This window comes from Anoplopoma fimbria, chromosome 10 (genome assembly GCF_027596085.1).
Source record: "Anoplopoma fimbria isolate UVic2021 breed Golden Eagle Sablefish chromosome 10, Afim_UVic_2022, whole genome shotgun sequence".
Taxonomy (NCBI): domain Eukaryota; kingdom Metazoa; phylum Chordata; class Actinopteri; order Perciformes; family Anoplopomatidae; genus Anoplopoma; species Anoplopoma fimbria.
The window spans coordinates 10920694-10947730 of NC_072458.1; the positions used below are offsets into that span (position 1 = coordinate 10920694).

General features: G+C 41.7%; 3 protein-coding genes across 4 annotated transcripts in view; 1 reads left to right on the forward strand and 2 right to left on the reverse strand.

Annotated features, from left to right (window-relative positions):
* cldn35 (claudin 35) overlaps positions 1–27037 on the reverse strand; it is a 242449-nt gene that overhangs the window by 64244 nt on the left and 151168 nt on the right. The window lies entirely within an intron of this gene.
* psmb2 (proteasome 20S subunit beta 2) lies at positions 32–10876 on the forward strand. The gene is made up of 6 exons (XM_054606420.1): positions 32–242; positions 795–917; positions 1080–1150; positions 9156–9318; positions 9838–9887; positions 10651–10876. The coding sequence occupies exons 1-6, from the start codon at positions 152–154 to the stop codon at positions 10750–10752; spliced, it is 600 nt and encodes a 199-aa protein (XP_054462395.1). The 5' UTR covers positions 32–151; the 3' UTR covers positions 10753–10876.
* On the reverse strand, positions 15279–26678 carry tfap2e (transcription factor AP-2 epsilon). 2 transcript variants are annotated; one of them, XM_054606408.1, is made up of 7 exons: positions 26640–26678; positions 23964–24404; positions 21847–21901; positions 18605–18836; positions 17024–17142; positions 16382–16520; positions 15279–15540 (listed from the first exon to the last, which is right to left on the reverse strand). In XM_054606408.1, the coding sequence occupies exons 1-7, from the start codon at positions 26676–26678 to the stop codon at positions 15279–15281; spliced, it is 1287 nt and encodes a 428-aa protein (XP_054462383.1). The 2 variants fall into 2 exon arrangements, with proteins under 2 accessions (XP_054462383.1, XP_054462384.1); XM_054606409.1 differs by lacking the exon at positions 26640–26678 and adding an exon at positions 25751–25777.

Genomic DNA, 27037 nt, shown 5'->3' on the forward strand with positions numbered 1-27037 from the left:
TGGTAAGCAGGCAACGCCGTTTTCCGGTGACGTCAACAGCCTGCGACACCGGTCTCAAACTTTTGCTGTGTAATCTGTGGAGCAGGGGTTAAGAGACGTCTGCTATCTCTGGTTATTGTAGAAATCCCTCAGCTCATATCTGTTTTCCAACATGGAATATTTAATTGGGATACAGGGGCCCGACTTCGTCCTCGTCGCCGCCGATAATGTTGCAGCCAGCAGCATCATTCAGATGAAACACGGTATGACAACGCGTTAGCTTAGCGTTAGCCGGTTGATTGAGCTAAACCTGCTAACGAGACCTGTTTTCATAGCGGTTGTGCACATTAAACCAGCACGTGTTACTGATGCATAGTGCTTAAGTTGTTTACTTGTTTGGTAAATGAATGTGTGATGTGTAACGTCCCTACCATCAACATGTAACCACTTATTCCGAACGTGACTTGAGCTAGCAAAGCTAACCGCAATGTTAGCTGCGATCATTTAAAGTCGCGGATGCATCTCTCGCTTTGTGTTTTTTATCACTTTGGATACTTTTCTTTCCATAACTTTAACTCACAAAATAATGCTTAGGATTATTTTCACGTTCTACTATTACGTTTACTCCATTTTTATCTTTTTGAATATCAATCTACAGCTAGCAAGGTTAGCATGAGCAGCCCAAGCTTACCTCTGACAGTGAAAGTGAAAGAGATTACTGATCTAACGGGTCTCACTCTGGCAGTCAGTAGATCGCCACTTAAGTAATACGTGAACACAACGACGATGAATAAATTATGTTCCACGTTTTTCAGACACCGACAAGATGTTCAAACTTAGTGAGAAGATCTTGTTGCTGTGTGTTGGAGAAGCGGGAGACACAGCCCAGTTTGCAGAGTACATCCAGAAAAATGTTCAGCTCTACAAAATGAGGAACGGTAAGGACCTTTTAAAGATGATGATTGTGTGGTAAAACTCTCCTTCCTCCTCCTCAGAGGTCTCCACTTCAACTCCAAAATATGTAGTAATGATGCCATATAGAAGAACACATACAACTTTGTGTCTTACTGACGTTTTCTTTGCCTCATATTTTATTTTAGGTTATGAACTGAGTCCATCAGCAGCAGCGAACTTCACGCGAAAGAATCTTGCAGACTACCTTCGGAGCAGGGTAACTATCATAATAACACACAAGTCTATAAGAGAACATGTATGTCAAACAAATCCATTTAAGATTAAAGCTGTCCTTGTGTATTTTCAAGAAAAAGATCCTGGTTTGTCTAACTTAACCGAGTGGCAAACCATCTTTGTGGGCACAGTGTAGACTTCTCACTACACCATCAAGGCTAGTGATACAATTAAATTGTGTTGGAATATAATGGTTCAAACTACAAGTTTACAAATTCAGATCAGTTGTTCATGTTCATACAAATTGTATTTAGCCGTCTAAGTTTGTGTGAGGTTCAGACCTGACACCGATGTGATCCATTTTTGACTTATCAAAAAAAGTGTCTTTAAAAAAAAGATTAAGCAATCAAGCTTGCATAGCCAAAGCATAAAATGACTGCATTGCAAAGTGTAGAAAGTTATGCGTTTGTACTAGCTTGCATTACTTACTTATTTGTGTTTGTTTGAAATCATTTGTTCCTGTCAGCACTGGTCTTATCTAAACGCAGTGGTCAGCTTCCCATAAAGCAGTGGGAGTAACGTTTATGTTTTGAGAGCTGCTTTGTCATGCCCTGGGGGGATTTAGTCTGTTTAAGGGAACAGTTTGATGAGAGGTATGACTACTATCATTAACAAAGTAATTGTTTGGGTTGATGGGGCACATGTTCTTGTTTCAACCTCATCTCTGTGCACAATAACATTACAGATGATGCCTTTTTGTGAGGCTACCTGGTAACGTTAGCTCAACTTTGGCTCCTCACAGCAGATAGACAATAAAATTATAACATTGTGTTTCTGTTCTAAAAAAATAAGCTCTTTGGTCAGTTGATATGCACCTATTTTTTTTTATTTTTTATCTACACTTATTAACAAATATATACTCCGCTTTATTGATGTTTTCTTCTTTCATTCAATAATGACACCTTAAAGAGACAAAATCAAAGTATAATTCAGACACCAAATGTATTATTGACATTTTAAATAATTTTGACCCCGAAAGAAAAGCTATATATTGAACACCTAGACACTTTTAATTTAACTTAAATACAAAACTACAGCTACTTTGCCAAAACAAACCAAAGCAAATCAGTCCTTTAAGATTATTATTTTATACAATTACTTTTACTACATTACATTTACATTACATTACAGTCATTTAGCAGACGCTTTTATCCAAAGCGACTTACAGGAAGTGTATTCAACATAGGTATTCAAGAGAACTACTAGTCACCAGAAGTCATAAGTGCATCTCCTTTCTTAAACAAGCATCTAAAAGCATAAACCAGAGCAAAAGTATAGTGCAGAAGCAAATTACTACGAAAACAATAATTGCAACAAACTAATACGAATACAGTAGGTGCTACAAACTAATGCGAATAGGATAAGTGCAACAACTAATACGAATGCAATAAGTGCAGCGAGCTGATACGAATACAATAAGTGCAACAACTAATACGAATGCAATAAGTACTACACTGTCAGATAGGATTGTGTGAAATTTAAATATTGTCTTTGAAAGCAAAACCACACATTGATATTCACAGAAAACAAGCTGAACAGCCTTGTGGTGTCAACACGAATGTAAATTCAACCTGCACCATCTGCTGCACTTTTCTGTATCCTCTGACCGGCTCCATCTTTTATGCTTCTGGTGTACATATTTTTTTAATCCCTATGCGCTAAAACAAACCTTTTTCAAACTCACCTGTATCTGTGTGTATTCCCTCAGTTAACAAAACAATAGCTAATTAATCCCCGGTACCAGCGGTCACCCTCTGAATTAAGCATATTCATCGTTGAGTAATGAGTGAACATGCCTATAAATATTTTAATTTCTATTTTAACTTAATTACCTTCCTCTGTTAGCATTTACAATCTCATTTGGCTGTAGGGAACGAGTGATAGAATCACAAATTAATTCATTTAAAGCAGTACTCACTTCAAATGGCAGTGCCAGTGACCATATGTGGTTTACTCACCCTTATCAGGAATACATTTCCTATTTTTTATTTATTTATTATAAAATACATTTTTATATATTTCCTGCTTGAAATTAAAAAATAAAATAAAAAACACTCAAACCCAACTGTCTCTCCTAGAACGGGTCTCTCCTGTTATGTCCTAGTGGGAATTAAGCCTCACCTTTTTAATTACACCTCTGTTTGTGCCCGTATCAGCTTGAGCCATCTGAACAGAGCCAGTAGATGCATTTTGACAGAGCCAGGTACATTTGTCAGCTTGTTGTGAGTTGTGACGGAGGTTTCCCCCCTTTGAGACTTCATGACAACACCTGAGCCTGCATTATCTGTCTCCGACCCCAACTGCACCACTGCTCTGGGTATATTATCCAAATACCACGGCGTTGACCTTCGACACGTCAATCTGACCAAACAAAAACAACATTTGTGAGGCTGCAGCTAACAACTACTGTCATTTTTAATCAATCTGCCATTAATCTTTCTATATTTATCTATTGTTTGGTTCAGAATGTTGTGAAAAGGGGCTATCATCATTTCCCACAGCCCAAGATGACGCCTAAAGAGGTTAAATACTGTCATATAGAACTGGAAAAGCAGCAAATTCTCGCACTTGAGAAGCTAGAACAAGGTAGTGTTTCACTTCATTGCTTAATGTCTTAAATCCATTATCAAAACAGAGCTGTGTTATCATTCTGCGGATTGACTAATTGTTTCAGCCCTACATACATTTTTACATCTGTTTCACCTTGTAGTACACGTTAGTGTTTGTGTGGGCGGTGGTACGTGTGCCTTTTAGATCTAAGGACGCACTCTGCTACAGTCAATTCTGCTTCTCGTAACCCGCGCGTTAAGCATCGCTCGCACTAATTTGTTAAGAGCAGTGCAGCCGCTGCCTGTCACAATAGCAGAAGGGTGAAAATAATTACAAAAAACAATTAGTGTGGCAGAGAAGGGAATGTGGGACACATCGAACGGGGGATAGGGTAGAGCAGGAGGAGGAGGAGGGGGGAGGAGGTGTGGGGGTCCCATGGGGAAGCAACCAGGCCCAGCAGACAACACCACAGACTTTGAGTGTGAGAACGAGTAGGAGTCAACAACATAACGCACAGACACAATGTGTGTGCGCACAGCAGGGACCTATAGGATCGGGATGGGTATTTATTTATTTTTTTATTTTGTCAAGGTTGCACATGTTGTGGAGGATGACATTTATATTCATGTCTTGCCATGAGCGGCGACTGTATCGTTATTTTTTTTTTCGTGCCTCACGGTGATGAATTTGGTTTTATGAGTGCAGGATTTACTAATGCCGCGTTCTCAGGAGTGCTCAGAAACTGAAGCAATAGCAGTTTCTCCTCTGCATCCCACACCTTCCTCCAGCTACGCTCCCCTCACATTCATCAACCTCCAGAGTGCATGGACATTTGCAAATGATGTTGTATAAACAGGGCTTTTTTATATTCTCCCGCCCCAGACCATCTTGAGTATGCAGAATATGTAATGTGTGTTGAACGGTTAATATCAACGTTTCTTTCACAAACATGCAGGAGATGGAATCTGACCCCTTTCTGTGTCGTATTTGGGTCAGAAAGGATTCTCCCTGAAGAGGTGTCTGAGGTGTGAGCGTTACTTTAACAGTTTAGCACAATTGTTTCATTCCAACCTTAACTACAAAATGTTTTACATTCTAACCAATAGATACATCAATAGATTAATCGTTTGGTTTACAAAGCCCCACAAAACATTCGAAAAATGGCATTAACATTTCACAGAGCCCAAGGTTACCCAAAGTTCTTATTTTGTTCACCCAGAATCAGGAGCGGTACATTTCTTTGCAATTTGGCTTTCAAAAAATATTAGGCGACTAATAACGTCGAGATACATTTTCTGTCGATTGCTTGGACATACCATTCCATCTCGCGCAATGAAATCAATCATTTTATAACATGTTAATAAGAACAAAAATGTATTCTACTGAACTGTGTACACCTATTAACACTTCTACTGTAATTTCAAGGAAAATTAACTCTTCGGTAATGTAGTATGCGTTAAGGACAACAAAATAATTTCAAAAATGATTAAAACAATTGTGAAGCTGAAACTTTTAGAAACAAAAAAAAAATCCAAGAACATAGATTAAGCCCATGCCTTTACAAAAACTAATTTTAATGTAGATGTATGTACTGTGAAGCGCCTGTAGTCCAGGACTACGCTCAGCTCTTGTCTGGGGAACTGGCTGCATTCATTGGAATCTATTTTAATTAATCTGATTAAATCATGGCAGATTAAAGTTTAGCCCAGACAGAAAGGAAAGATAATGATCTGCTTTTGTATATCAAATGTTTATTATTTTTTACCATCTTTAAATAATCTGACCCACCCCCCCAAAAAAATCATCACGTGAACCCACTGGCACATCGAGACACTGTCTGATGAATGAATCTGTGTTATATTGTTAATTCTGATGGCCGTATTCCTGCAGGATAAATTACAGATGAGTCCTTTAGTCTGAGAGATGTCATACCCCGGTGGCTGCAGACCTCTGGGAGGTGTATTTAGCTAAAGCCAGCGGAGCATGTTGGCGCAGAGTCAGCGTAACCCCTGTTCGTATACGACGGTGTGTTTGCTTACCAGCCTGCCGTCCAGAAAAACAACTCCGCTAACCTCTGGAGTACTGCATTCACTCAAGCTTTAGAGAGGAGAAAAAGAGAAATTCAAGCAGTAAGCATAATCACCTGAGGCCTGGACTCTGCTGCATGCATCATATCGGTAATGATACTATTCACAGAGCGAAACAAAGTTTTAGGGACATATAAACGCAGCCGCTGCTCTGCCTCCGTTTTTTTTTAGCTTCCTGTCTGATGTCCTGTAATATTTGCAAATAAAAAACAGATTAAATTGATATTGAATAAACAGGTTTAGGAGTCTGAGACAAGAGGTTAAATAGATACAGCAAAACTCAGGGGAGGCAGATGGTTTATAAATATCACATTTTCAGATCATGTTGAAGCCTAAAAGCCCTACAGTCATCAGTTTTTGTATACATGTAGGTGTTTGCTCTGCAGAGCGCTGAACCAGTAAGATTTTTCGTCGACCCCGTAAAGTTCGAGCTGTTCATTTCTTTCGACTTTTGCACGAGGCCGCAGCAACAGTTAGCCTCTGCGCGGGTGGTGATCTACAGCTGGCCCCATATGGGTTTGTAAAAATTTTTGTAGCGCGGGCACACAATGGGTACAAATAATTACTGCCGCCATATTGCACGAGGCTCCCCTGCTCCTGCACAGATGAACAATTAATACAGCAGATTGAGGAGAAATGCCAATAAAGGGAACACGCCCCGGGGCAGGGTGCAAAAAATAACGAGGGAGGGAGGAAGAGATGGGAGGTAGGAGGGAGTGTTGGAACGTGGAAGAGGGGAGTTTGGGGGATGAGTTCGGGATGATTTTTAGAGGCCCGACGTGAATTTGTGTCATACTAAACCATTTTTTTTGCTCTACACTGCTGATGTCTTAAAGGAATGATGCAACATTTTGGGGATTTTGCGTATTTGTCTTCTTGACAAGAGTTCAATGAGGAGATGAAAACCACTCTCAAGTCAATAAACTTAGTATGAGGCTACCGCCAGAAGCCAGTTAGCTTAGCTTAGCATCAAGACTGGAAACGGGGGGGAAACCGCTAGCATGGCTCCGTCCAATGTTAACAAAACCTGCCTACCAGCACCTCTAACCTCAGCTGAAGCAATTAATGGATTGACAGGAAATTAATCAGCAATCGCTTTTAAGCAAAAATGCCAAACAGATTATGGTTTCTCCTCGTCTTAAAATTATAGTTAATTGAGTACTTTTGTACTGTACTGTTGGTAGTTCAAAAGAAGACATTTGATGACATCACTTGAGGTGTTGGAAAATAGAATTGACATTTTTTTTCTCAGATTTCTGATAAGAAAAATAACTGTTAGTTGTAGGCCTAATTAATACGTTATATCTCGTTTGTTTAATCCATTCAAAAAACACATTTTAAAAGCTACATGTTTTCTTTTTGCTGGAGTTTGCGGACAGTACCTGGCTACCATTTCCCCCCGGTTTCCAGTCTCTCTGCTAAGCTAAGCTAAGCAGCTGCTGGCTCCAGCTAATTTTTCACCTTACCGTACAGTGGTATCAATCTTATAATTCTTGGCAAGAATGCAAATAAAAGTATTTTCCAGAATGTCTTTCCAGAAACTATACCCCAGTAGAAAACAAACAAACCGGTGTAACGGGTTTGTGTCTGCCGAAGGTGACGGTAGCAACGCACAGGTGAAGCATGTGTTTTGCGGCGCAACGGTCGCCTTATTCTGCTCAGAGCAAGCGTCTCAGCGGGGGGGGAATAAAACATATGAAGTGTATTGTTTGTATGTGAACGTGGGTGTGAGTTCAGGTGGCTGGGTTAACAAGGTGCCGGCCTCCCTCTGAGCTGACATGGGAAGGTTATTTTGATGCCAAGTCCATATTATTGTTACATTGTAACCAGCGAGACAGGTGTCTAGTGGGCGGGGGGATGGGGGGTGATGCCACTGGGGCTTTCGCAGGCTCGCGGAGGAGTTAAAGCACACACACACACACACACACACACACACACACACACACACACACACACACACACACACACACACTTAGATATTCATCCTGAGATTCACGCCCGTTGTGCATACTAACAAACACTTTCTCTCGTGTGTGTGTGTGTGTGTGTGTGTGTGTGTGTGTGTGTGTGTGTGTGTGTGTGTGTGTGTGTGTGTGTGTGTGTGTGTGTGTGTGTGTGTGTGTGTGTGTGTGTGTGTGTGTGTGTGTGTGTGTGTGTGTGTGTGTTCAAAACCGTCGTTAACACAAAGACTAAAGCTGGTTCCATAGGGAGCGTAACGATCATCATTGCCCTGGTGGCAACCACAGCGCTAACACACAAGTCACAGAAATGAGCAGGTTGGCTCAGAGATGAATTGAAACCAGAGGGCAGGTGTTCGGATCGCAACTCGCCTGGCGACACATGAGTCACGTTTTGCCTCACTGCACCACGGCGAATGCGGCATTATATTCTCCTTGTTGCATTGAACCCCAAAAACCCCAAACTGTTTCTAGCTCCGTCGAGAATTTAGGCCACAAGTTGTTTTTGAAAAAAATAGTCTAGCTTTAAAGGGATTTTTTAAAATGAGGAACAGTGGCTTGCAACAACGAAGAGAGAAAATTAGTGTTTTGGAGGAAGAGAAGGGAGAAGAAGCTTGAAGCGTAAAAGATGTAATTTAAAAAGAGAAGGGGGGGGGGGAGGAAGGGGCAAGAGAAACGACTTTAGAAGTTTTTAATGAGCCCTGGCGCTACTCCAGGGCACAGGGTGAAGGCGGCGGAGAGGAGAGAGGGGGGGAGGGGAGGGATGTAAAGAAGGGATGAAGAAGGAGGGAGCAACCGAGGGTGCTGACTCCCAGCAGATGTCACACTGCCAGTGACACCCTGATTCCCCCCTCGTAACACGCCAACCCACACACGTTCACCTAGTCTGTCCTGTGACGCCCTTTCACCTCTTCTCTCCCTCCGTCACTCTCCAGCCACCCCTCCCTTGGCGCTCTCCCTCTTTTTCTGCTTTTTCTGCCGTTTATGCCGTGTGCTTCGCTGCACGTCTCTGCTGAGCTGGAAAGTTAATAATCAACTAATGATCACAAATATTTAAGAAAGAGAAGTTGTGCTTTTCATGTGGTAAGACGTCTTGATCCCGTCAGTGACGCCGTTGTTGCCATACAACCGCTGATGGGAATGTTATGGCCTTAAAATTAAAGTGAAGATACGGGTCCATTTATTTTTTATCTTTTATGTAGGTTTTTTAAATCATTCAAATCCGAACATTCAAATATTGGTCAAAGTACGCATGTTTTTGGTGGAAAAGAGCAGGCTTGAGCCAACATTAGCTCAGATCTCACAATAGCGCAAACAAATGAACTGACTGAATTTTACTTGTCACAATGAAAACTACTCAAAATCTGATTGTTAAACCCCCCTCTGTCTGCAGACTCCCTACCACGTGAACCTGTTGCTGGCGGGCTACGACGACGCCGACGGGCCCGGCCTCTATTACATGGACTACCTGTCTTCCCTGGCCAAGGCCCCCTTCGCCGCCCACGGCTACGGAGCCTTCCTCACCCTCTCCATTCTCGACCAGCACTACAGACCAGGTCAGTGCAGAGAAAAACCTTGTGCATATTTTTTTTTTCCCTCACTTTATTGTTCCTGTGAGACTGACTGGAAAGACGAGAGAGAGAGAGAAATAAAGAATGTGATGCAAGTCTGTAGAGCGTTCACTGCAGAGACCATGGAGTGGATTCACACTCTGGTCACGGGACAGACTCATGTCACTGTGACATAAAATGATTTTCCTTAATGGTAAATGATTTATGTAGAAACAAGACAACACTTTGTGTGTTAACTCCACTGTGGTTTGCAGTGAAAATATCTCCGATAAATCTGACAAACTTGCATCAGATGCTTTTAGCAATTTGAACTCATTATCTTTCCTCACATGTCGTCTTAGTCCCCCCTTTCTCCCAATACCACGCTCTACATCCACTTAATTTCTCAGTTAATAAAAGCCGTTTCCCTCTTCATTTTAATCTAATTTATGTCTCTCTCATTCGCCCAGTTCTTCCTTTTTCAGCATTCTCATTTTCTTCTTTTTTTCCTCGGTTTTGTTCTAGATTTGACCCGAGATGAGGCCCTGGATCTGCTGAAGAAGTGCATTGAGGAAGTGAGTTCAAGAAGTTTTACTCGCTCTGTTTTTTCATAATTATGAATTGGAACAATAAGCATCTAATTTAATTGTTAATTAAGTTACACAGCCTTTCGGGTAGCAACTTGGCTCTGCAAAAAGTGGCCTTAGTTTACTTACAGGAACCTAGACGATTCACTCTCACATAGCTCCGCTCTTATTTCTGGGAGTCCACATCAAAGGCGGCACGTCCGCTCGATCCACACTGACCTTAACTCGGACCTCGCAGAGCTGAGAGGACGGCTGCCGGCCAAACTGTCTTCACCGGGCTGAAATTTAGTGAACTAAAATAGTTTTTCACGTAGGCTCCGTGGGAGGAAATCGGCATCGTTTTTATTTATCGATTCACAGATTTTTTTTACGTGCTTGAAGCTGCAACGCTTCAATCGTTACAGATCAAGCTAATAAGTTTACAACATATAAAAAGAGTGGGAGATTTGTGTGATTTTATTTTTTATTTTTTATAAATAGCTGTTTGTGGACTTCTTCACTAAGCAGGCTAGAGGAAAAAGACACCCTGGGGGTCCTGTGGAGTTTCTCAGTCATTGCGGGTTGATGCATTTGATAAAAGTGAAGTGTATCTGTTTTGTGTCACAGGCATTAAGCCTTTTATAGTCTGTATCCCACTTTGTTTTTATCAGTCTGCTTCTCCCTTATTTTTCTGCTTTATTTGATTCTACATCCAGTCTGCTTCTTCGTGCCTTTATCTTAATATTTCTTGTCTCTTTTCTCTCTCCTCCAGCTGAGGAAGCGCTTCATCATGAACCTCCCCTCCTTCACCGTCCGGGTGATTGACAAGGAGGGCATCCATGACCTGGAGAAGATCACCTCCGGCACAAAGTGACCGCTCAATGCTTAACTACCAACCCTCACGCCCTCGTTTTCTTTCTTTCCCTTTTTTTTTTTTGTACCGCTGACCTCCTTGCTCTTTCTGTTCCAATAAAAAGTGACACACAGTTGAGATACAAGCTCTCTGTCCCTGTGGTGCTTTCTCGTTGCTCTCTAGTCTACTCATCTGCACATAGAAAGAGAACAGCCTCCTGGCTGTGTACTTTTGCACTTGTACTCAGTGAGTGTGTGTGTGGGTAATGTACACTTGCTCATGCTTGTACACGTGTAATAAAACACGCATGCACATGGTGTGACTTAGAAATAGGAAAAGTAGTTTTCTCATAGTTTTGTTCCCTGAATGACCAAACTATATGGACATATTGGTAGAATTTAACGCAGAAGTAAAAACAATCATGTTTAGTTTAAATGGCGTTCTAAAACTCTATTATTTATTAATTCTCAACAATAAGAAGCAGAAGAAAGCATATTTTATGAATCCCTCTCAGGGAAATTACTTATTTAATTTAGCATAGGTTTATAGATGCTAGCCACTGTAAATTCAAAACCAGGTAGCTGGATTCTGACTTACCAACACTAAACACTGAAGTTAATAATATTACTATATCCATGTAGTCGATAAAAAACTAATCAAAATATGCCTTGAAAAATTACCATAGAGCTGTATTAAAACCTCTCAGACACAGTGTCAGTAGATAAATAAACATAACCTGAACAAAATTGTCACCTAATTTCACGAACAACCAATACACAACACATTCTGAATTACAATAAAGTTGAGCTTTAACCTGTCTGTGTAGATGGATAACAGTGATCCTGCGTGTTTACATCCTGTAAATTATGCTTAAGTTAAGTTAAGTTTAAAGCTTAAGTTCTTTAAACTCTTTTGCAGATTATGATGAAGTACAATGCATTTGCTGTTCATACATGATCACCTTTAACCATACAGAGGTTCCACCCTCGGTTGACAGCTCTGGAAAAAGCTACTAGAATTATATATTTATTTATGTTTTTTAAGTAATATAACTAACACTCACTAAGTCAACAATGACCTTTTGACTTTAAGACTATCACAATTTGTACAGAAGGTGTGTTGACATAAAGAAATAACCTTTTTGTCTTCGATTGAAAACCGTTAACAGTTGCACTTTTACCCTTACAGACCATTTGCTCTGAAAATGACAGTAACAACTCAGGTGAATAACAAAGCCAGCACAAGGTAATGTGCTAACTTTATGAAAACCACTCCACATTATTTCAGAGCGTCTGTATTTAAGGTGATATGTCAGTAATCAGGCTTTTAAATAACTAATTTACCATCAGGGGGCTATTGTGCCAAAAATAAACCAAATCTTAAATGTCTGTGTTGGTAAATAGACCTGGTGGTTATAAAAAAAATACAAAATTCTAAAGAAAGCATTGAAGCCCTGCATACTGTCAGCACTATGATTAATTAAAATGGAACGTGTTCGTTGAAGACCTTTGTCAGGCATCAGATTCAAATTGTAAAACAACATTTTGATGCTAAAGACAATGAATTTTAAATGTATTTCTTACTGAAATTGTCCATGAAAGATCAAGAATGGGCCTTTAGGATGGTCTAAGGGGGAAAAAAACATCAATATTACTGATTTGCTAAAAAAGTAGCGGCTGAAATAGATTTTGACTGTATACAGCGAGTGTTACAGTAAACAGGCGTACGCATATACAGCTGTAAATGGAACAACCAGGTCCCGTTGGTAACATCCAGCTGAGCGGGTGTGTGTATGTGTGTGAGTGAGACAGCCCATGTGTACACGAGTGTGTGTGTGTGTGTGTGTGTGTGTGTGTGTGTGTGTGTGTGGCTCTATCACCGTCTCCACCACAGACAGGTGATTAATAAACATTAAACAATCCCTCCTCTCTCAAACACACCGGAATCTGACGGGAAGAGCAGCATATGTTTTGCCTGAAGGCACAGGGAGAGATGGAGAGCGGCCCCGCTGAGTGTCAGATAGAGGGAGAGGAGAGGGGGAGAGGAGGATGGGGATGGGGATGGGGATGGGGGGGGGGGAGTTAGGTTACAGAGTGGGAGATGAAGGGATGAGCGGTGGGGGTGGGGGGTGGGGGGTTGACACAGGAGGGTAATGAGATGGGAGGAGAGAAAGGGAGACACAGGCAGGTAGAAGTGAGTGATGTTGGAGCGTGAACGAGCAGACGACACGTGTACGTGTGCGGTCCCTGGAAAGCAGTAATTGTGTTGAGTATCTCGTCCTGGTTAAATAAAGTGAAGGACTGTGGGAGGGGAGGTGAGTGGCAGTCGGTGGGAGAAATGTGGAACAGATGGGTTGAGGGGGAAACTGAGGTGTGTGTGTGTGTGTGTGTGTGTGTGTGTGTGTGTGTGTGTGTGTGTGGCTTGTTGGGCGCTGGGGGTCGCACCGCCGCCACCGCTCTCCCAGGTATGGCGTTCAGGGCTGCAGCTGTGACGCCGCCGTCTCGACGGAGGCCCTGGTGGAGCCCTGCGCGCGTAGAGGGGCCCTGACTTCTTTTTGTTTTTTGTTTGAGTGGCCCCTTGGGGTGAACACTGAAAATGTGTGAGCATGATGCATGTATGATCCACTTATTCAGACTCTTGTGTTAGCAAGCTGCAGCCCTGCGCTACACAGATACCAAAACAATTAGTCGATTTTATTGTTTAGTAGATAGAGAGAACACTTATTGAATCAACTATTAGTATAAGTCATTTATAGAGGAACAAGATTTAAGAGCAACGGCCATGCTAGCGGCTCTGTGAGGCTGCACTTAGGCTTTGAGATAAATGCTAACCTCAGTGTGCTAACATGCTCACAATGAAAATGCTAACATTCTTCTAATTAGCAGGTTTACCATGTTTAGCATCTTAGGTTAGCATATAAGCAGGCTCACATTTCAGCACAAAACATGAAGTATATCCGAATTTTCTAGGTTTTTGTTCATAAACTAAATTATTGCAAAAATGTGGTCAAATCCACCAATCCAAATTGGTCAAGTCCACCATCAGGCCTGACCTGATGGTGACCTAGATTTAAAGTTAATACAATTCCTCCTGAGGGGAGCATGGATGTTTGCCAAATTTGAATGGCAATCCATTCAAAAGTTCAAAAGCCATTTCTCTTAGAAGCACTAATCTCAACCTCATGGTGGCAATAAAGGTAAAATCACAAAAGTTGTGAGGGTACATCATCTGCACAAAAAAATGAAATGTCAAACATTTACTGTTGTTTTTTTTATGTTAAAAATGATTATAAATTCAATATCTTTTGGTTTTGCAGTTAGTCAGATAACTCAACCAAATTAAAGATATCATGTTGAGCTCTGGGAAGCTGTCACAGACATTTTTTACTATTTTAAGTCATTTTATAGACTAAGCAATTAACCTAAAAGAAATTGACACATCAGTCGATAACGAAATTAAGTGTTGGTTTCAGCCCTCGCTATGACCTTCCTGTTGAAGTCACAATAGACTCTGGCCTACAGGGATCAATAAAAAATATCATTATTGCGACAAATGGAAAGAGGAAGCATTTACAATGAGAGCACAATAAAAGCCCATCGTCATCTTTGGATTTAAAAGTAAGTTGAATTCGGCAGTTGTGATTTAACGTTACCATTATTTTTTTATTGTTCTGATATCCCAGATGAAAAGATAAAAACACAGCCATGAAACTAAATTAATCAGTTAATTCTTTAATAATATATTACATTTATGCAGTAATACAATAATAATAACAACAGTAATAACATTAATAATAAACATACACAGAAAGTACAAAATGATTTGTGTTATTTCCTTAAGTTACCAACACGCAGTACTTCAAAATAAAATAAACCAAATCTCCTTTAGCTGCCTTCGACTCCTCCTTACCCCCCTGTTAGAGAACTCAGTTTCCCAATGACCACCCACTAAGAAGAACTACATGTGGAGGCTGCGCTTGTCCAATCAGGTGGAGTTAAAAGTCTCCCAAAGTTCAAGAGGAGCAAAGAGCAGGTGGTTGTCTCGGATATGGCTTTACGACACTTCCCAGATGAGTTCAGTCCAAAAAAATGTGTACAAGTTATGTGTGTGTGAGAGAGAGAGTGACTGATGGCAGGGGTTTCTAAACACAGATAGAGGTGACATGTTTACCAAAAATAAAATGAAAAATGGGGGGAGGAAATAAATACAGCCACATGTAGGAACTCATCCTGAAGAGGTGCTTTGTAGACGCCATCATGACACAAACCAGCTACTGAGAAGAGAGGTCCATGCGTCATGTTGAGTGAGGTGGTTGTGGAGACACGATACAGTACAGATATCATCACGGCCCCCACGCCTCCTCCACCAGAGGGGGCCGCAGAGGTTTTTCCCGGGAGGTAAAAGTCTCAGTTTTTGTCCTGAGGGCGAAGGTGAAGACGCAAAGGGGCAGCACTCAGTCACTTTTCCCTCCCCCCTCCTCTTTTTCTCCTCCTTTCCACCTCTCATCCATCCGTCCGTCAGCACGCCTCGTCTGTCCTCCCTTTTTTCTATTTGCGGTGCTTCATCTCCTTTTCGTGGTGGCCCTTACCACCACCTTCTCCCTTGTCCAGCATTTTGATGGCCTCCATCAGGTAGCTCTGGAAGGCGGAGAGTGCTGCGCAGATGGCGGGAGTGCCGAAGCCGTGGGTGAGCAGGCTGAAGTGGGTGAGGCTCCCCTGGACGCCGGGTTCCAGGCAGGGGTTGGGTCGACTGCCGCCCAGTGGAGAGCGGTCCTGGGACATCATGTCCACAAACTCCTTACAGATCTCCCTGAGAAGAAAAAAGACAAACTGTTAGTTTCTTATTGTGGCAGATGGAACACAACTTTACATGGAATACATTTTACCTTTTCAGTGATTGAGACCTGAATTATGTGCCAGAGTAAGATTTTAACATCCTCAGCAAATTGGCGACTGAAGTCTGGGGGGCTCAAAGAAGTCCAGCTAGGCCCTAATTCTTGACATAGTTTTGGCTTTGTGTTCATCACACCTGATATAATAATTAAGTACATACTGTTTACAACTGTACGACCTTACATGGTTTCGGAAATCTCCAATTTTACATTGAAAGCGGGCGTACAAAAAACAGGCAGAGACATTAAATTCTGAAATCAAAACTGCTGTGTTCGGATAAGGGCCAAAATGTTATTGCTTTTCTGGTAAATCTTACATAAAAATAGCACACAGTTTGTATTTCATGAAAGAAATTGATATAACTGAAGCATTTAACAGTTGTTCTGCAAAAAACTGTTAGACTCTTAAAGAGGCACTCCAGCAATTAAGTATTGCACTTTTTTAAAGTTGCAAAACCCACAATAGAAGCAGCAGAGGACAAAATGTCTTGACCTCTACTCCCCAGTGGGGTTAAAAGTGCAAAAACAATGGATCCTACACTTCCCATAATGCAGCTTAACAGCACCTTTTCTGAAACCCTCTTTGTTTGGTGAGCACTCATAACGTTTGTAGCACATTTGTTATTTTGTTATACATTTACAGTCTCCAAGCCCTCGATACAATTACCCAAGTGATATTATATGGAAAAACTCAGATTCCCCAAAGTCGGCGGAGTGCTTCTTTAAAATGTGCAGCGGGAGGATGGATGAAACACTCACTTGGTGGCGAGCAGCATGCTGCGCCGTGTTGGGAGCTGGTCCGGCTCGCTCTGCCTGCACAGATACTCGGCTGTGGCTCTGGCTGGAAACTCTGTCTCACACACATAACCAAAGTCCCTCGCCAGATGGACGGCCTCACCTGGAGGAGGAGGAGGAGGAGGAGGAGGAGGAGGAGGAGGAGGAGGAGGAGAGTGTTTCTGTTAAATCTGAGTCTTAACTACAAAAACGGGAAAGCTCTTATGTGTTCGTTCAACCAAAGGTCATTGCTTCAGAGTGGATTTCATGTCAGATAATTATCCACATATATGCTTTTAAACGACACACATTTAAAAGACCCATGTAGAGGCCCGGGTCGGATCGGGTCAGGAGACAAGCTCTGCAGCCATTTTTCTCACTTTCACCACTCAAACAGTTCACTGCTCTTTGGCTCCGCGAAGCAGCCGCAGCTTTTTTCAAATGACACCATCCACACATGCAGCCACCCGCACTGTGACTTGTTTATTCATGCCTGCTCATGCGAGGATATTTCTATGTGAATATGTGTCTCTATCTGTCAGGATGTATGCAGGTCACTCTATGTGTATATGTATGTGTGTGTGTGTGTGTGTGTGTGTTTTTGTGTGTGTGTGTGTTTTCCCCTACCCTCCACTAGAGATGTTAGGAGAGTGACGTTGGCTGCCTTGCGTCGCCCGGCGGGCAGGTTGAGGCCAATCTTTTCCAGACGCTCTCTCAGACAGCGGCCACCATTCTTTGACTTCGCCCTGAGGGGGGACAGGGAGACAGAGAGAGCAGTTTTTAGGAGATGGTCCTTGTGTGTGTGTGTGTGTGTGTGTGTGAGAGAGAGTTCTGTAGCGGTGTGTTTGCGTGTCTGTGGCTGAGTATGTGTGCGTATGCATGCGTTTATGTAAGTGAATGTGAGGCTGAAATCACCCTACAGTATGTTCCCTGTCAACACTGATAGTGTCTTGTATTCTTTCACTGTTTTTGGTTGTTGCCTTACTTTCCTTTGCCTGTTCTCAGCCCTTTCCTTATTCTTAAATATTTATATCATACACATTTAATAAATATTAGTACAGAAATATAAGTATTTATATGACTCATGTATTTGGAGAAGTAAAAGTAGCAGTACCATAGTGTGAAAAAAAGTCCTGTATTCAAAATCTTACAGCATTAACAGAAAGATTGAAATAAATTAAAAATAAACATTTTTTAAAAAAATGTATGTCGGAAATGGCCCCTGTGAGTGTTATATTGTTACATTAATGTATTATAGGGATTGTATTGTGTTTATGTGGAAGCAGCACTTTGCTGTTGTAGTTGGTTGAGGCTGAGCTCATTTTTACTACTTTATATACTTGGTGGTTAATCTATAGTATAAGTATAATGTAAAATAGTCATCAAAATGACAGGCAGTGATGTAGTATCAGTGGGGTCGCTGTATCTCTCTGATGGGGAGGTTTTCGATATTTAATACCCTTTAGATCTTTTAATTATGTCCTCTTAAAGTATTTCAGCCTGCAACCCCAATCATAAAGTTGTTCTCTTGCCCCGAGGCTGTGCTTCATTAAAACACATTGCCTCTCTTGTGATTTAGTCCCATGACCCATTTAGGTTCCTCAGCTCAGGCCCCATAGTTAAGTTGAAGCGCTCTTATTCTGAAAAGCTTTAGGAAGATGGCGTTCGTGGTTGGTGTTGGTCTATACCCCGAGAGGCCCTGTCATGTGATTTAAAGCATTTTCTATAAACTAAAAACTACAATCTATACTCACAAATATAATATGAGGAAGTAGTCTCAGTACTTCACTTAAAGGTGCAATGTGTAGTATTTATAGACAGCGGATTTGTTAAGGTTGTTGTAAGTTAACATTACATTTTTTTTTATAAATGGTGATTCTTATTTTTATCCTTTTTTCTTTTATTTGACCAAAGAGCATTTAAATATTTCCCTGAACTCCCTTAACATCCTGAAAGCTTATTTTTCACTGGAATCCCAACACACTTTCCTGTTTTGTGCCATAAAGAAGCACCTCTGTGCAGTAAAGCAACACAATTTAAAATACAATGTAAAAGGCCGGTGGAGGGCCAAAAATCCTCTTTGAAGGCCTTTGTTTTAATTTAATGCCAAATTTTCCAATTACGATTGCTGCAGGTCAGTGTGTCTTTGGATCTGAAACCTACTCACAGCTACTTTAGTACAAATAACAAAGGGTCTCTCCCTCTCACCTGCGGAGGACTCCACCCAGCAGAGAGGCGTTGAGGCACTCAGGCGGGGAGAGGCGTCGCTGCACCTCCCCGACCGTCACCTTGTACTTGGAGGTGGAGCTGAGCAGCGAGAGGCGACCCGGGACCGAACAGAACACCTCGGCTGGGTTGGACACGGCTCCCATCCCCAGGCCGTCCTTACCCAGGGACAGGATGGACAGGGACGACCCGTTCAGCTTGGACGGGATGGGAACTGATGGAGAAATGGAGGAGGTAGAGAGGAGGGAAAAGGAAAGTTTAGACATGCAAACTTTACTTACTTTTTGACTATTTGCCTTATTTAAGTCTGACAAAAATCTGAAAATCAGAGCTATAAAAGGTTTAACGGCAACAAGAAGAGAGGGGGAGGTAAGAAATCAAGAATGAATAGAGATCAACAGTCTAAAAACATATGTCTGCTGCAGCGACAGTGGTGTTGTGTGAATGATCCCGATGAATCTATTCAGTGTAACGTTCTCCCCGGGTCGACAGCTCTAATTCTGGAGTGCTGCTTGTTGATTCTCCTGTTCAAACTGCAGGTGGTCACATTTTGACGGCGCATTCTCAAATAGCTATATTTCACACCTTGAAGAGATCAGTTCGCACTCACTTTTCTACACTGTGGTGAACTTTTAATGTGAGTTTTTCTGTCTTGTTTTGGAGCAGGAGGAGGAGGAGGAGGGGGGCCAAACACTTTAGGAGTTAAAGATTTGGGAAGAAACGTGGCCTTTGTAAGAAGCGTCTCCTTGATTTGGAGGGTCTTTCACTTCCTAACAATGATTTACGTTTATGATTTACGTCTATGATTTATGTTTGGCTTTTCAATCTTTGTTTTGTCATGTTTTAAGGAGCTAATTGGTGTTGATTAAATTAGCTTTGGAGTCTTAATCTTAAATCCTAAATCCACTAAATCTGCAGATGTGTGGGCAGAAATCCTCTGAATTGAGAGGAATCAACTGCTTTTTGTGTTAGCGGATCTACTGCTATGAGGACCAGATTAATTCACAAGGATACAAAGATAAAGTAGAGCTCCACTTCATTGTTTTAAGGTGTTATTTTCGGCCAATGCAGATACATTTGGTTGATGTGTCCAGGTTTTGAGATGCCCATGTCTTCAATTTCTGCCCTGAATGGAGGTGAACAGGATTTTATTTGTATTGCTCAAAAATATCCACTAAATGTCTTTCTAGAAAAAGAAAAAAAAACTTATCTGTGAACAGTGTTCTTTGGAACAGCTGTCTGTTAAGGAAATAGTACTTATATTAACATTCATCTGATGTTAATTGAAAACTGTATTTGTAAAGAAAATGTGTTGGCGTACCAAAACTTCCCATGCTGTCACCACCAAAAAAAATAACATCCCAGTCTCCTCCATTGTTTAAGTGTCGGGGCATACATCTGGACAACTATCAGTATGACTGGACACCATAAAAGAAAAAAGGTAATAAAGTTTTTCTCTTTTAATTTGGGAGAAGCAGTCCTTTAAGGTGAGCTAGGAAATGAATAAAGCCAATAAAGGTGTTGACAAGAATATGCAACATATGCCTACACCCCCCCCCTCTCTCTCTCTTTTTTTCAATGTTATATCCAGTCCTGATGGCTCTTCAAGTTTCCTTTCTCTCTCTCTTTAAAAACACCATGTCATCTGTACTACTGTACAGTGGGACGCCGGCTCTCCCCTCTCTCTCTCTGTGGGCGGCGGGTGGCCTCTCTACGACGCCCTGCTGTGCGGCGCAGACTGAAAGAGAAAAAATCTCCTAAATCCCTCTCATTCACAAGCAGCCGATCAGCCAGCCAGCGAGGCCATGGAGCAGCAGAGCCTCCTCCAAAGCTCCTACTCTCTCTCTCTCTCCTCTGTCATCTCATCTCTCTGTCCCTTCCTCCCTCCCTCTCTCTCTCTCTCTCTTATCATCTTTGACTCTTTTTCTTGTGCCTCCCACTCTTCATCTTCCCCCTCTTTCTCTCCTATATACCCTGTGTCGTTCCCTTCTCCCTATTGGATTTTCTTATTCATGAAGGCTTTAGGTTTGCTCTGCTATCTGGTATAAGTGCTTGCCGTGGAGAGTCTCGCTGTGGTAATTGATCAATTCGAAGCGTTTGGCAAACAAGTGGAATCGCTGTCATTTCATCAAATCACTGCTGGTTTGCAGCGGCTTGAAGCGAGCTGGAAACCCACAGTGGGAGCCTCCTCCTCTTCTTAGGGGGACTTGATTTGGGGGAAGAAATCCTTGTTTTTGTGAAAACTTTATTGCACAAAGAGATGAAGGCCAGTGAGGGGTTTGGATGTTTAGAATTAGGAGGCCAAAATACATTTTAAATTTAAAAGGAAATTCTCTAAAATGGAAAGCATCCACTTTGTATGTTAGGTTGTATTCTGTATTTACTGTCAGTCATTTTTCTAACACACTGGGTGTCATCTTTATAGATAATTATATTTTATTTTGTTTTGTTTTTGTTGCTGCAGCACTACACAACCCAACAGGCCCGTCTATCATTTCAGGTTATTAATGTATTTTTTTTTGACAGAGCGAAGTTTTCCCAGTATCACACTCCGCCAGCGACAAATCCAACTTGAATTTTCTAATCGTGCCCTTGTGTCTCCTGCAACTCAGAGTCGGTAACATTACAGTGATCACACTCTGCAAATTTCCCCACAACTCCTCTTTTATCATGTTCCCCTCCCTTTTCTTCTTTGCCCCACTTCTCCTCTCCTCTTCACTCTAATCCCTCTCTCTTTTCTCTATCTCTCTCTCTCTCTCTCTCTCTCTCTCTCTCTCATATGACCATGAACAGTTCATTAAGAATGTGTGCCTTTGGGGTGAAGTCTGCAGCTGAGTATTAGAGGACTTCTTGACTTCAAATGAAATAGCAAAACAGAATTATTTATAGTGTGTGTGTGTGTGTGTGTGTGTGTGTGTGTGTGTGTGTGTGTGTGTGTGTGTGTGTGTGTGTGTGTGTGTGTACGTGTGTATGTGTGTGTGTGTGACAGAGAGGGAGCGAGAGAGAGAGAGACTGGTGTTGGAGTGCCCCTAAACACAAAACCCCCTTCAGCATGTATAGCACAATTATATAGGTGCACACTTAGACACAAATGTGCACACACACACACTCAATCTTTCGCTTCTCTCTGCCACACACACACACACACACACACATACACGCAAAAACACACACACACACACACACACACACACACACACATAGAGCTCTCTCCCACCTCTTACCTTTTTTAATGACAGAGTGGTCGAGGATGCCCAGGGCTGATCCTTCCTCCATTCCCTGTGTCAGACAGACAGACAGTCACTATCATTTATCCACAGGCCTCACAGCCAATACACACACTTATATATACACACAGTTATACACACACACACACACACACATTGCTTTTCTCTCTCAGGCCAAAGCAAGATGGACGGTCCAGTGTTATAGGTTTTCCCTCACAGCACATATATGAACAACTATCCATATCCGAGTAAATAATGAAATCTGTTACTCTTATTGGATTCACTTTCTTTGTGCAGAATGGAGAGCAGGAGAGACCGTAAATCATGGAAGTTATAACAGATGATTTTAAACAGTTCATACGTATTTCTACACATCTTGGGGGAAAAAAGGGATTTTTTTTAAATTAGTTGAATTATATTAATCTATATTTTTATGTTATTTGTGAGTTTAGGGTTTGGATGAAAATATTTTGGGTGGACTATAAAGTTGCCTCTTCATTTTTCAGTAAAACAAATCTACTTATTAATTTAAAAAAATACAATTAAAAGAAAAAAATACTGTCGACATTTACACTGTTTCAAATAACTAAAGATCAGTTTAATTCTTATATTTTTTGCGTGGAGATTTGAATTATTTTCAATATGTAAAGTCTTTCTACTGTAGGCATATTTAGGGAAAAAGTGATATGTGAAAAAGAAATGATTGAATAATGATCAAAAACAGCCACCCTTGGTACACCTTTTGAAATAATAAATTAAAAGTCTTTGCAGATTGTTTGATCTTTTCATTCACTGAGGATGAAATTGTCTTGCAGGGCGATTCTCGGATGTCTCCTTTGTGGTGAATTTATAAGAGGATTCAAACGCGAAGGATATAATCCATTAATCAAATAAAGGTCCTTGTCAAGTGGGAGCGTTTAACAGCAACATGCCCGGGTTGACTCCTTGGCTGCGTGGCGCTCCTCTCGACGTTTCTTTTCTATTAATGACCGTGCACATCAATTGGTCTCGGTGTGTTTTTCTGCGAGGAGGCAACAAACAGCGTCTGCAGCTGCACCTGCTGCAGGGAAGCTGACTGCTCTATAAACCATAGAAACTATTCTTCTCCCACCACCCCCCCCCCCCCCCTTAAAAAAAAAAAAAACAAAACATGCAGAAGGCAAAGGCTGTAGAATTACTTTGTCTTTGTGCGAGACATCGGCTGATACTGAATGTCCTGACCAATAATAGGACGGACAAATGTGACAAGAAACGCTTTTTTTCTGGAAGTTAATTCTCAAAAAAAAAATGGAACAAATTTGTATAGGTTATGTACATATTAACGTTTTCCATACTTTATATTTACAATATAATTTATAGTCGTTAAGATCAACTTCAGCGTACATTTTCAGATCAACTCGAATCACATCTCACGTCTCAAAAACTCTTAAAATGACAAATCATGTCAGAAAAAAACCTACTCAACAGGCCATCTAAAATTCACTCTTGACAAAATGGACGACACTTATCTAATGTAGCTTTTTCATTCATTTATGAACGAATTTTGAAGAGAAAATGAATATTATATATAGTATATTTTATTTCACTCCAACAGCATCCTACAATGGAGTTTAGTTTTTTGTTTGCGACGTACAACTGTGTCCTACTTTTTCTAAATCAGACACCAAAACTGCTCGTGATTTTTTTTTTTTGAGGGAAATTTATGTAAAATAAGATGAGTTTTATTTTCAAATAAAAGATAAATAAAAGGTTAAACATCCCAAATGAATAAACATGATTAATAGTATGTAGTAGCCGTTAATTAAAAGTGTTTACTGAAAAATATATTCGATTAACGTGAGCTATTTTTTCATGAATTATCGTTTGAAGGACATGGAAGATACATTGCCTGAAGGGTGTATTTAAGTATGTTTTAGGTATAGTATATATAATTATTATAATGGCTACGGAAAAAAGAAAAATAAGGAAACAAAGAGGCCCAATGGAGATTTTGCTTATAAAGAGTTCATGTCTGTGCGCACTGATTTGGGACTTTTACGCACGGCGCAGCAACGCCAACGCTAACGCAACCACAGAATGGAAAGCCAAAACGAGTAAATAAAATAAAAAAGCACCTGAAGATCGTCCAGGCCGTGATGTCCCATGTGCATCCCAAGAGGACCGTCCCCGAGGGCGGCAGCGCCTTCTCCGAGACCGTGCAGCAGCCGGGGGACAGCTGCATACTCCCGCCGGTGGTCGAGGCTCAGAGCCCGGTGCGACTGTGAAAGGAGTCCCCCGTCGTCGGAGCGCGACCTCTGCGAGTGCCATGCCACTTGCTGATGCTGATGGATGGAGTTGATGGAAGTGTAGGGGTCTGACAGGTGGGAATATGAGTCCTGGCTCTGGGAGTATGGCAGGGAGGACTGGGGGTAAGGGGGAGGGAAGTACGGAGGCTGGAAGTCAGAGGCCGGAGTGTGGCAGAGCGGGGGAGCCGAGGAGTAGGCGGCCTGGTTCAGGGAGGAGAGCTGGGAGAGGCGCCCACTCGGCGAAGAGCCGCTGAGTCCGTCCGCGCGGTCCTGTGGAAAATGAAAACAAAAGTTTGCTTTACAGCAGCAGCAGCTCACACTCCTTCTTATCAAACTGTTCTCCCAAAGGTGCAACACGCCACTGACTATTACATCAAATGTTACATTCCAAAAGTTATGAGCTCCGGGAAATGTATTTTTTTTTTCTTTTTAAACTGACGCAAACTTTAAAAAAAAAAAATATAAAGACAATTTTAATTCAACACAAAACAGCTATAACTCGTAAATAAATGCATCTCCATTTTTTTTTTTTTATTAGACGGCTGGAAACAGAAATGCGCATTGGGAGTGATGCGCACGGGCAGAAGACGCCCTTGGCACCGCTGCTGAACAGTGTCAAGAAGGTCACGGCCACCAAGAAGCTGCACAAAGGACAGGTAATGCACAACCACACGTTGCTCCGGGAGGGGGGGTTGTGGATGACATCTGTAAACAATCCGTCACCGTGTCAACAAAACCACACTGACCCCATCACTGAAAATTGAAAGAGGCTTTAATTCCGGCTTCCGAGGCGCAGCAAGCCAAATGTGATTTAATACTTGACTTTACAAGTTTAACCCCATCGTGTTAAACGAGATGCCAGCATGCGCCAAACATATGTAGTCCACTAGCCTATATTTCTGCTAACACACATCCTGGTCAAATTGGATTTTTTTTTTTTTTGGGTCAGCCAGATCAATGCCTCTGTGGTGGAACAATGTCCATTATGTGCCGGGCAGACGGCTTTTAAAAGCACACATATCTGTCATCCGTCACCGTGCAGGACCGCGTGTCCGTCAGTTCAGTCCAACACAGTTATTGTTAGAGGCTGTTAAACCTGATAACACTCCTCCAGAAAGACGGGCCGCTGCTGTGTCTCGGCATGTCACAGTTTGTGCAGCGAGTGGACACTTTACTGTCAGCCGGTCTCACTCGCTGTGACACTGTGCAGACAAAGAGCATCTCCGTGGACAGATGCGCGGCGCCGCGACACTAAACCGTGTGTCAGAGAGCCTCATTGGGACTTGATTCTACTGCAGAGCAAAGAGCAAACCACATTTATCACAAATGTATTTAGTTGTCAGCCAAAATAATAATACAAAAAAAAAAATTCCCATCTGAAAAAGCTGACAGTTGTTTAAAAATTGCAGCGTATTGATTGAATCATAACGTCTTTTTTTTCTGGACCTTATTCACCCGAACCGAGCTGTTTTGTTTTTTAAGTGAAACACACTTTGATGTTCAGTCCGGCACTTTGCACATACAATAAACTCTTTCCTAAAATTGAGTTAGCAATGAACAAACATCAGCAGTCCAAAAAAAAAAAAGCTTAAAAACGAATTCTTTATCAAACTTACCATAGCCGAATAGGTGTGGATTAACATCTGGACCACTCTGGCTAACCCCAAATTTAATATTCAACAGGATGCGCGAGTGTCCAACGACTGAAAGATGCCACCAAATGCTCCGAGATATAATCCAAGCTGTTTTTTCACCGGTCCATTAAATTCAAAGACGTTATTTACTTTTCCCTTCTCTCTCTCTCTCTCTCTCTCTCTCTCTCTCTCTCTCTCTCTCTTCGTTTGACGGAGCTCTTTACGCACGGATGAGACGCTTCTGTCAGATACACACACACACACGGAGTCCTCCAGACTCTCCATGAGCGCACTACTTATAGGCTTTGCGCGCACTCGGCAGAATGAGGGGAGGGGTCGACAGGGTCCACTTCTCTTAAAGAGATATTTTCATTCAATTAGCCACCGTTCGTTCAAACGCACACAACGTACTTTAACATTTATTGTTGTTGTTTTTTTCGTGTTAAGAAACGGCATCAAGTCATATTCTTGATTTTACGCACCGAGAAGGACTATGAAATATCAGTGTTTTCATGTGTTTATTAAAGAAGAATTGTAACAGAAATCACATTTCAACTGGAAAATCATATTTTCTCACTTTTAATGTCTGAATGATTCGCTTTTACGCACGAGTATCCAGGGCTATGTAGTCAGAAAATCTTGGATCTTATATTCAATGATGCAATTTTTCTCGACACATTTTCTGGATTTTCTGAATTTTTTTCTGAATTTTCTGGATTCAGCTTCCCTTAAAAAAAAGCCAACAGGCCCACAGTGTGTAGCCTTTTGTGCAATAATGATGGACTCCTACACAAACAGGCCTAAAACTGCTGAGAGATGAAATGCACCATTAAAAAAACTAAAAAAACAAACTCTGCGGTGTTTCTTTTACCTGCAGGAGGTCGGTCTTGGTTCGGGATTTCCAGAGCATGGTGGTGGTGCCGGTGGCTCTCAGTGTGGCTGTCACGCTGCAGCTGAGGGGTTAATGTGACGCACTGGATGGAGAAGAGACGGGCTGAAGGTGCGGAGAGGAGTGAGTTAGTTTGAGGGATGATGCAGGAGTTTGTATGGATGGATGTTGGGGAGGGGGGGTGGCGGATACAAAGAGAAAGAGGGCGGGAGGTGACAAGAGTCGCGGAGAGGGTAACACAACTTTTTTTAACGGCTTTAGCGTGACTTCATGATCAGAGATGAAATGGCGAACAGGGAAGATAATCACATAGAAAAGGATTCCCGACATGAACTGAAAGGTGATTTTCTTCCTTTGAAACATAATTCTTATAGTGTTTT

What these genes read in the sequence shown, in the direction of transcription:
- tfap2e (XM_054606408.1), bottom strand. Translation starts at nt 26,678, where the DNA reads ATGCTCTGGAAATCCCGAACCAAGACCGACCTCCTGCAG. An exon ending in CTGGGTGGAGTCCTCCGCAG is followed by an intron (nt 17,143 to 18,604) that starts GTGAGAGGGAGA and finishes GTCCCCCCTCAG; the next exon opens with GGCGAAGTCAAAGAATGGTG. An exon ending in CCTAACATCTCTAGTGGAGG is followed by an intron (nt 16,521 to 17,023) that starts GTAGGGGAAAAC and finishes CTCCTCCTCCAG; the next exon opens with GTGAGGCCGTCCATCTGGCG.
- psmb2 (XM_054606420.1), top strand. Translation starts at nt 152, where the DNA reads ATGGAATATTTAATTGGGATACAGGGGCCCGACTTCGTCCTCGTCGCC. An exon ending in GCTCTACAAAATGAGGAACG is followed by an intron (nt 918 to 1,079) that starts GTAAGGACCTTT and finishes ATTTTATTTTAG; the next exon opens with GTTATGAACTGAGTCCATCA. An exon ending in CAGACTACCTTCGGAGCAGG is followed by an intron (nt 1,151 to 9,155) that starts GTAACTATCATA and finishes CTCTGTCTGCAG; the next exon opens with ACTCCCTACCACGTGAACCT.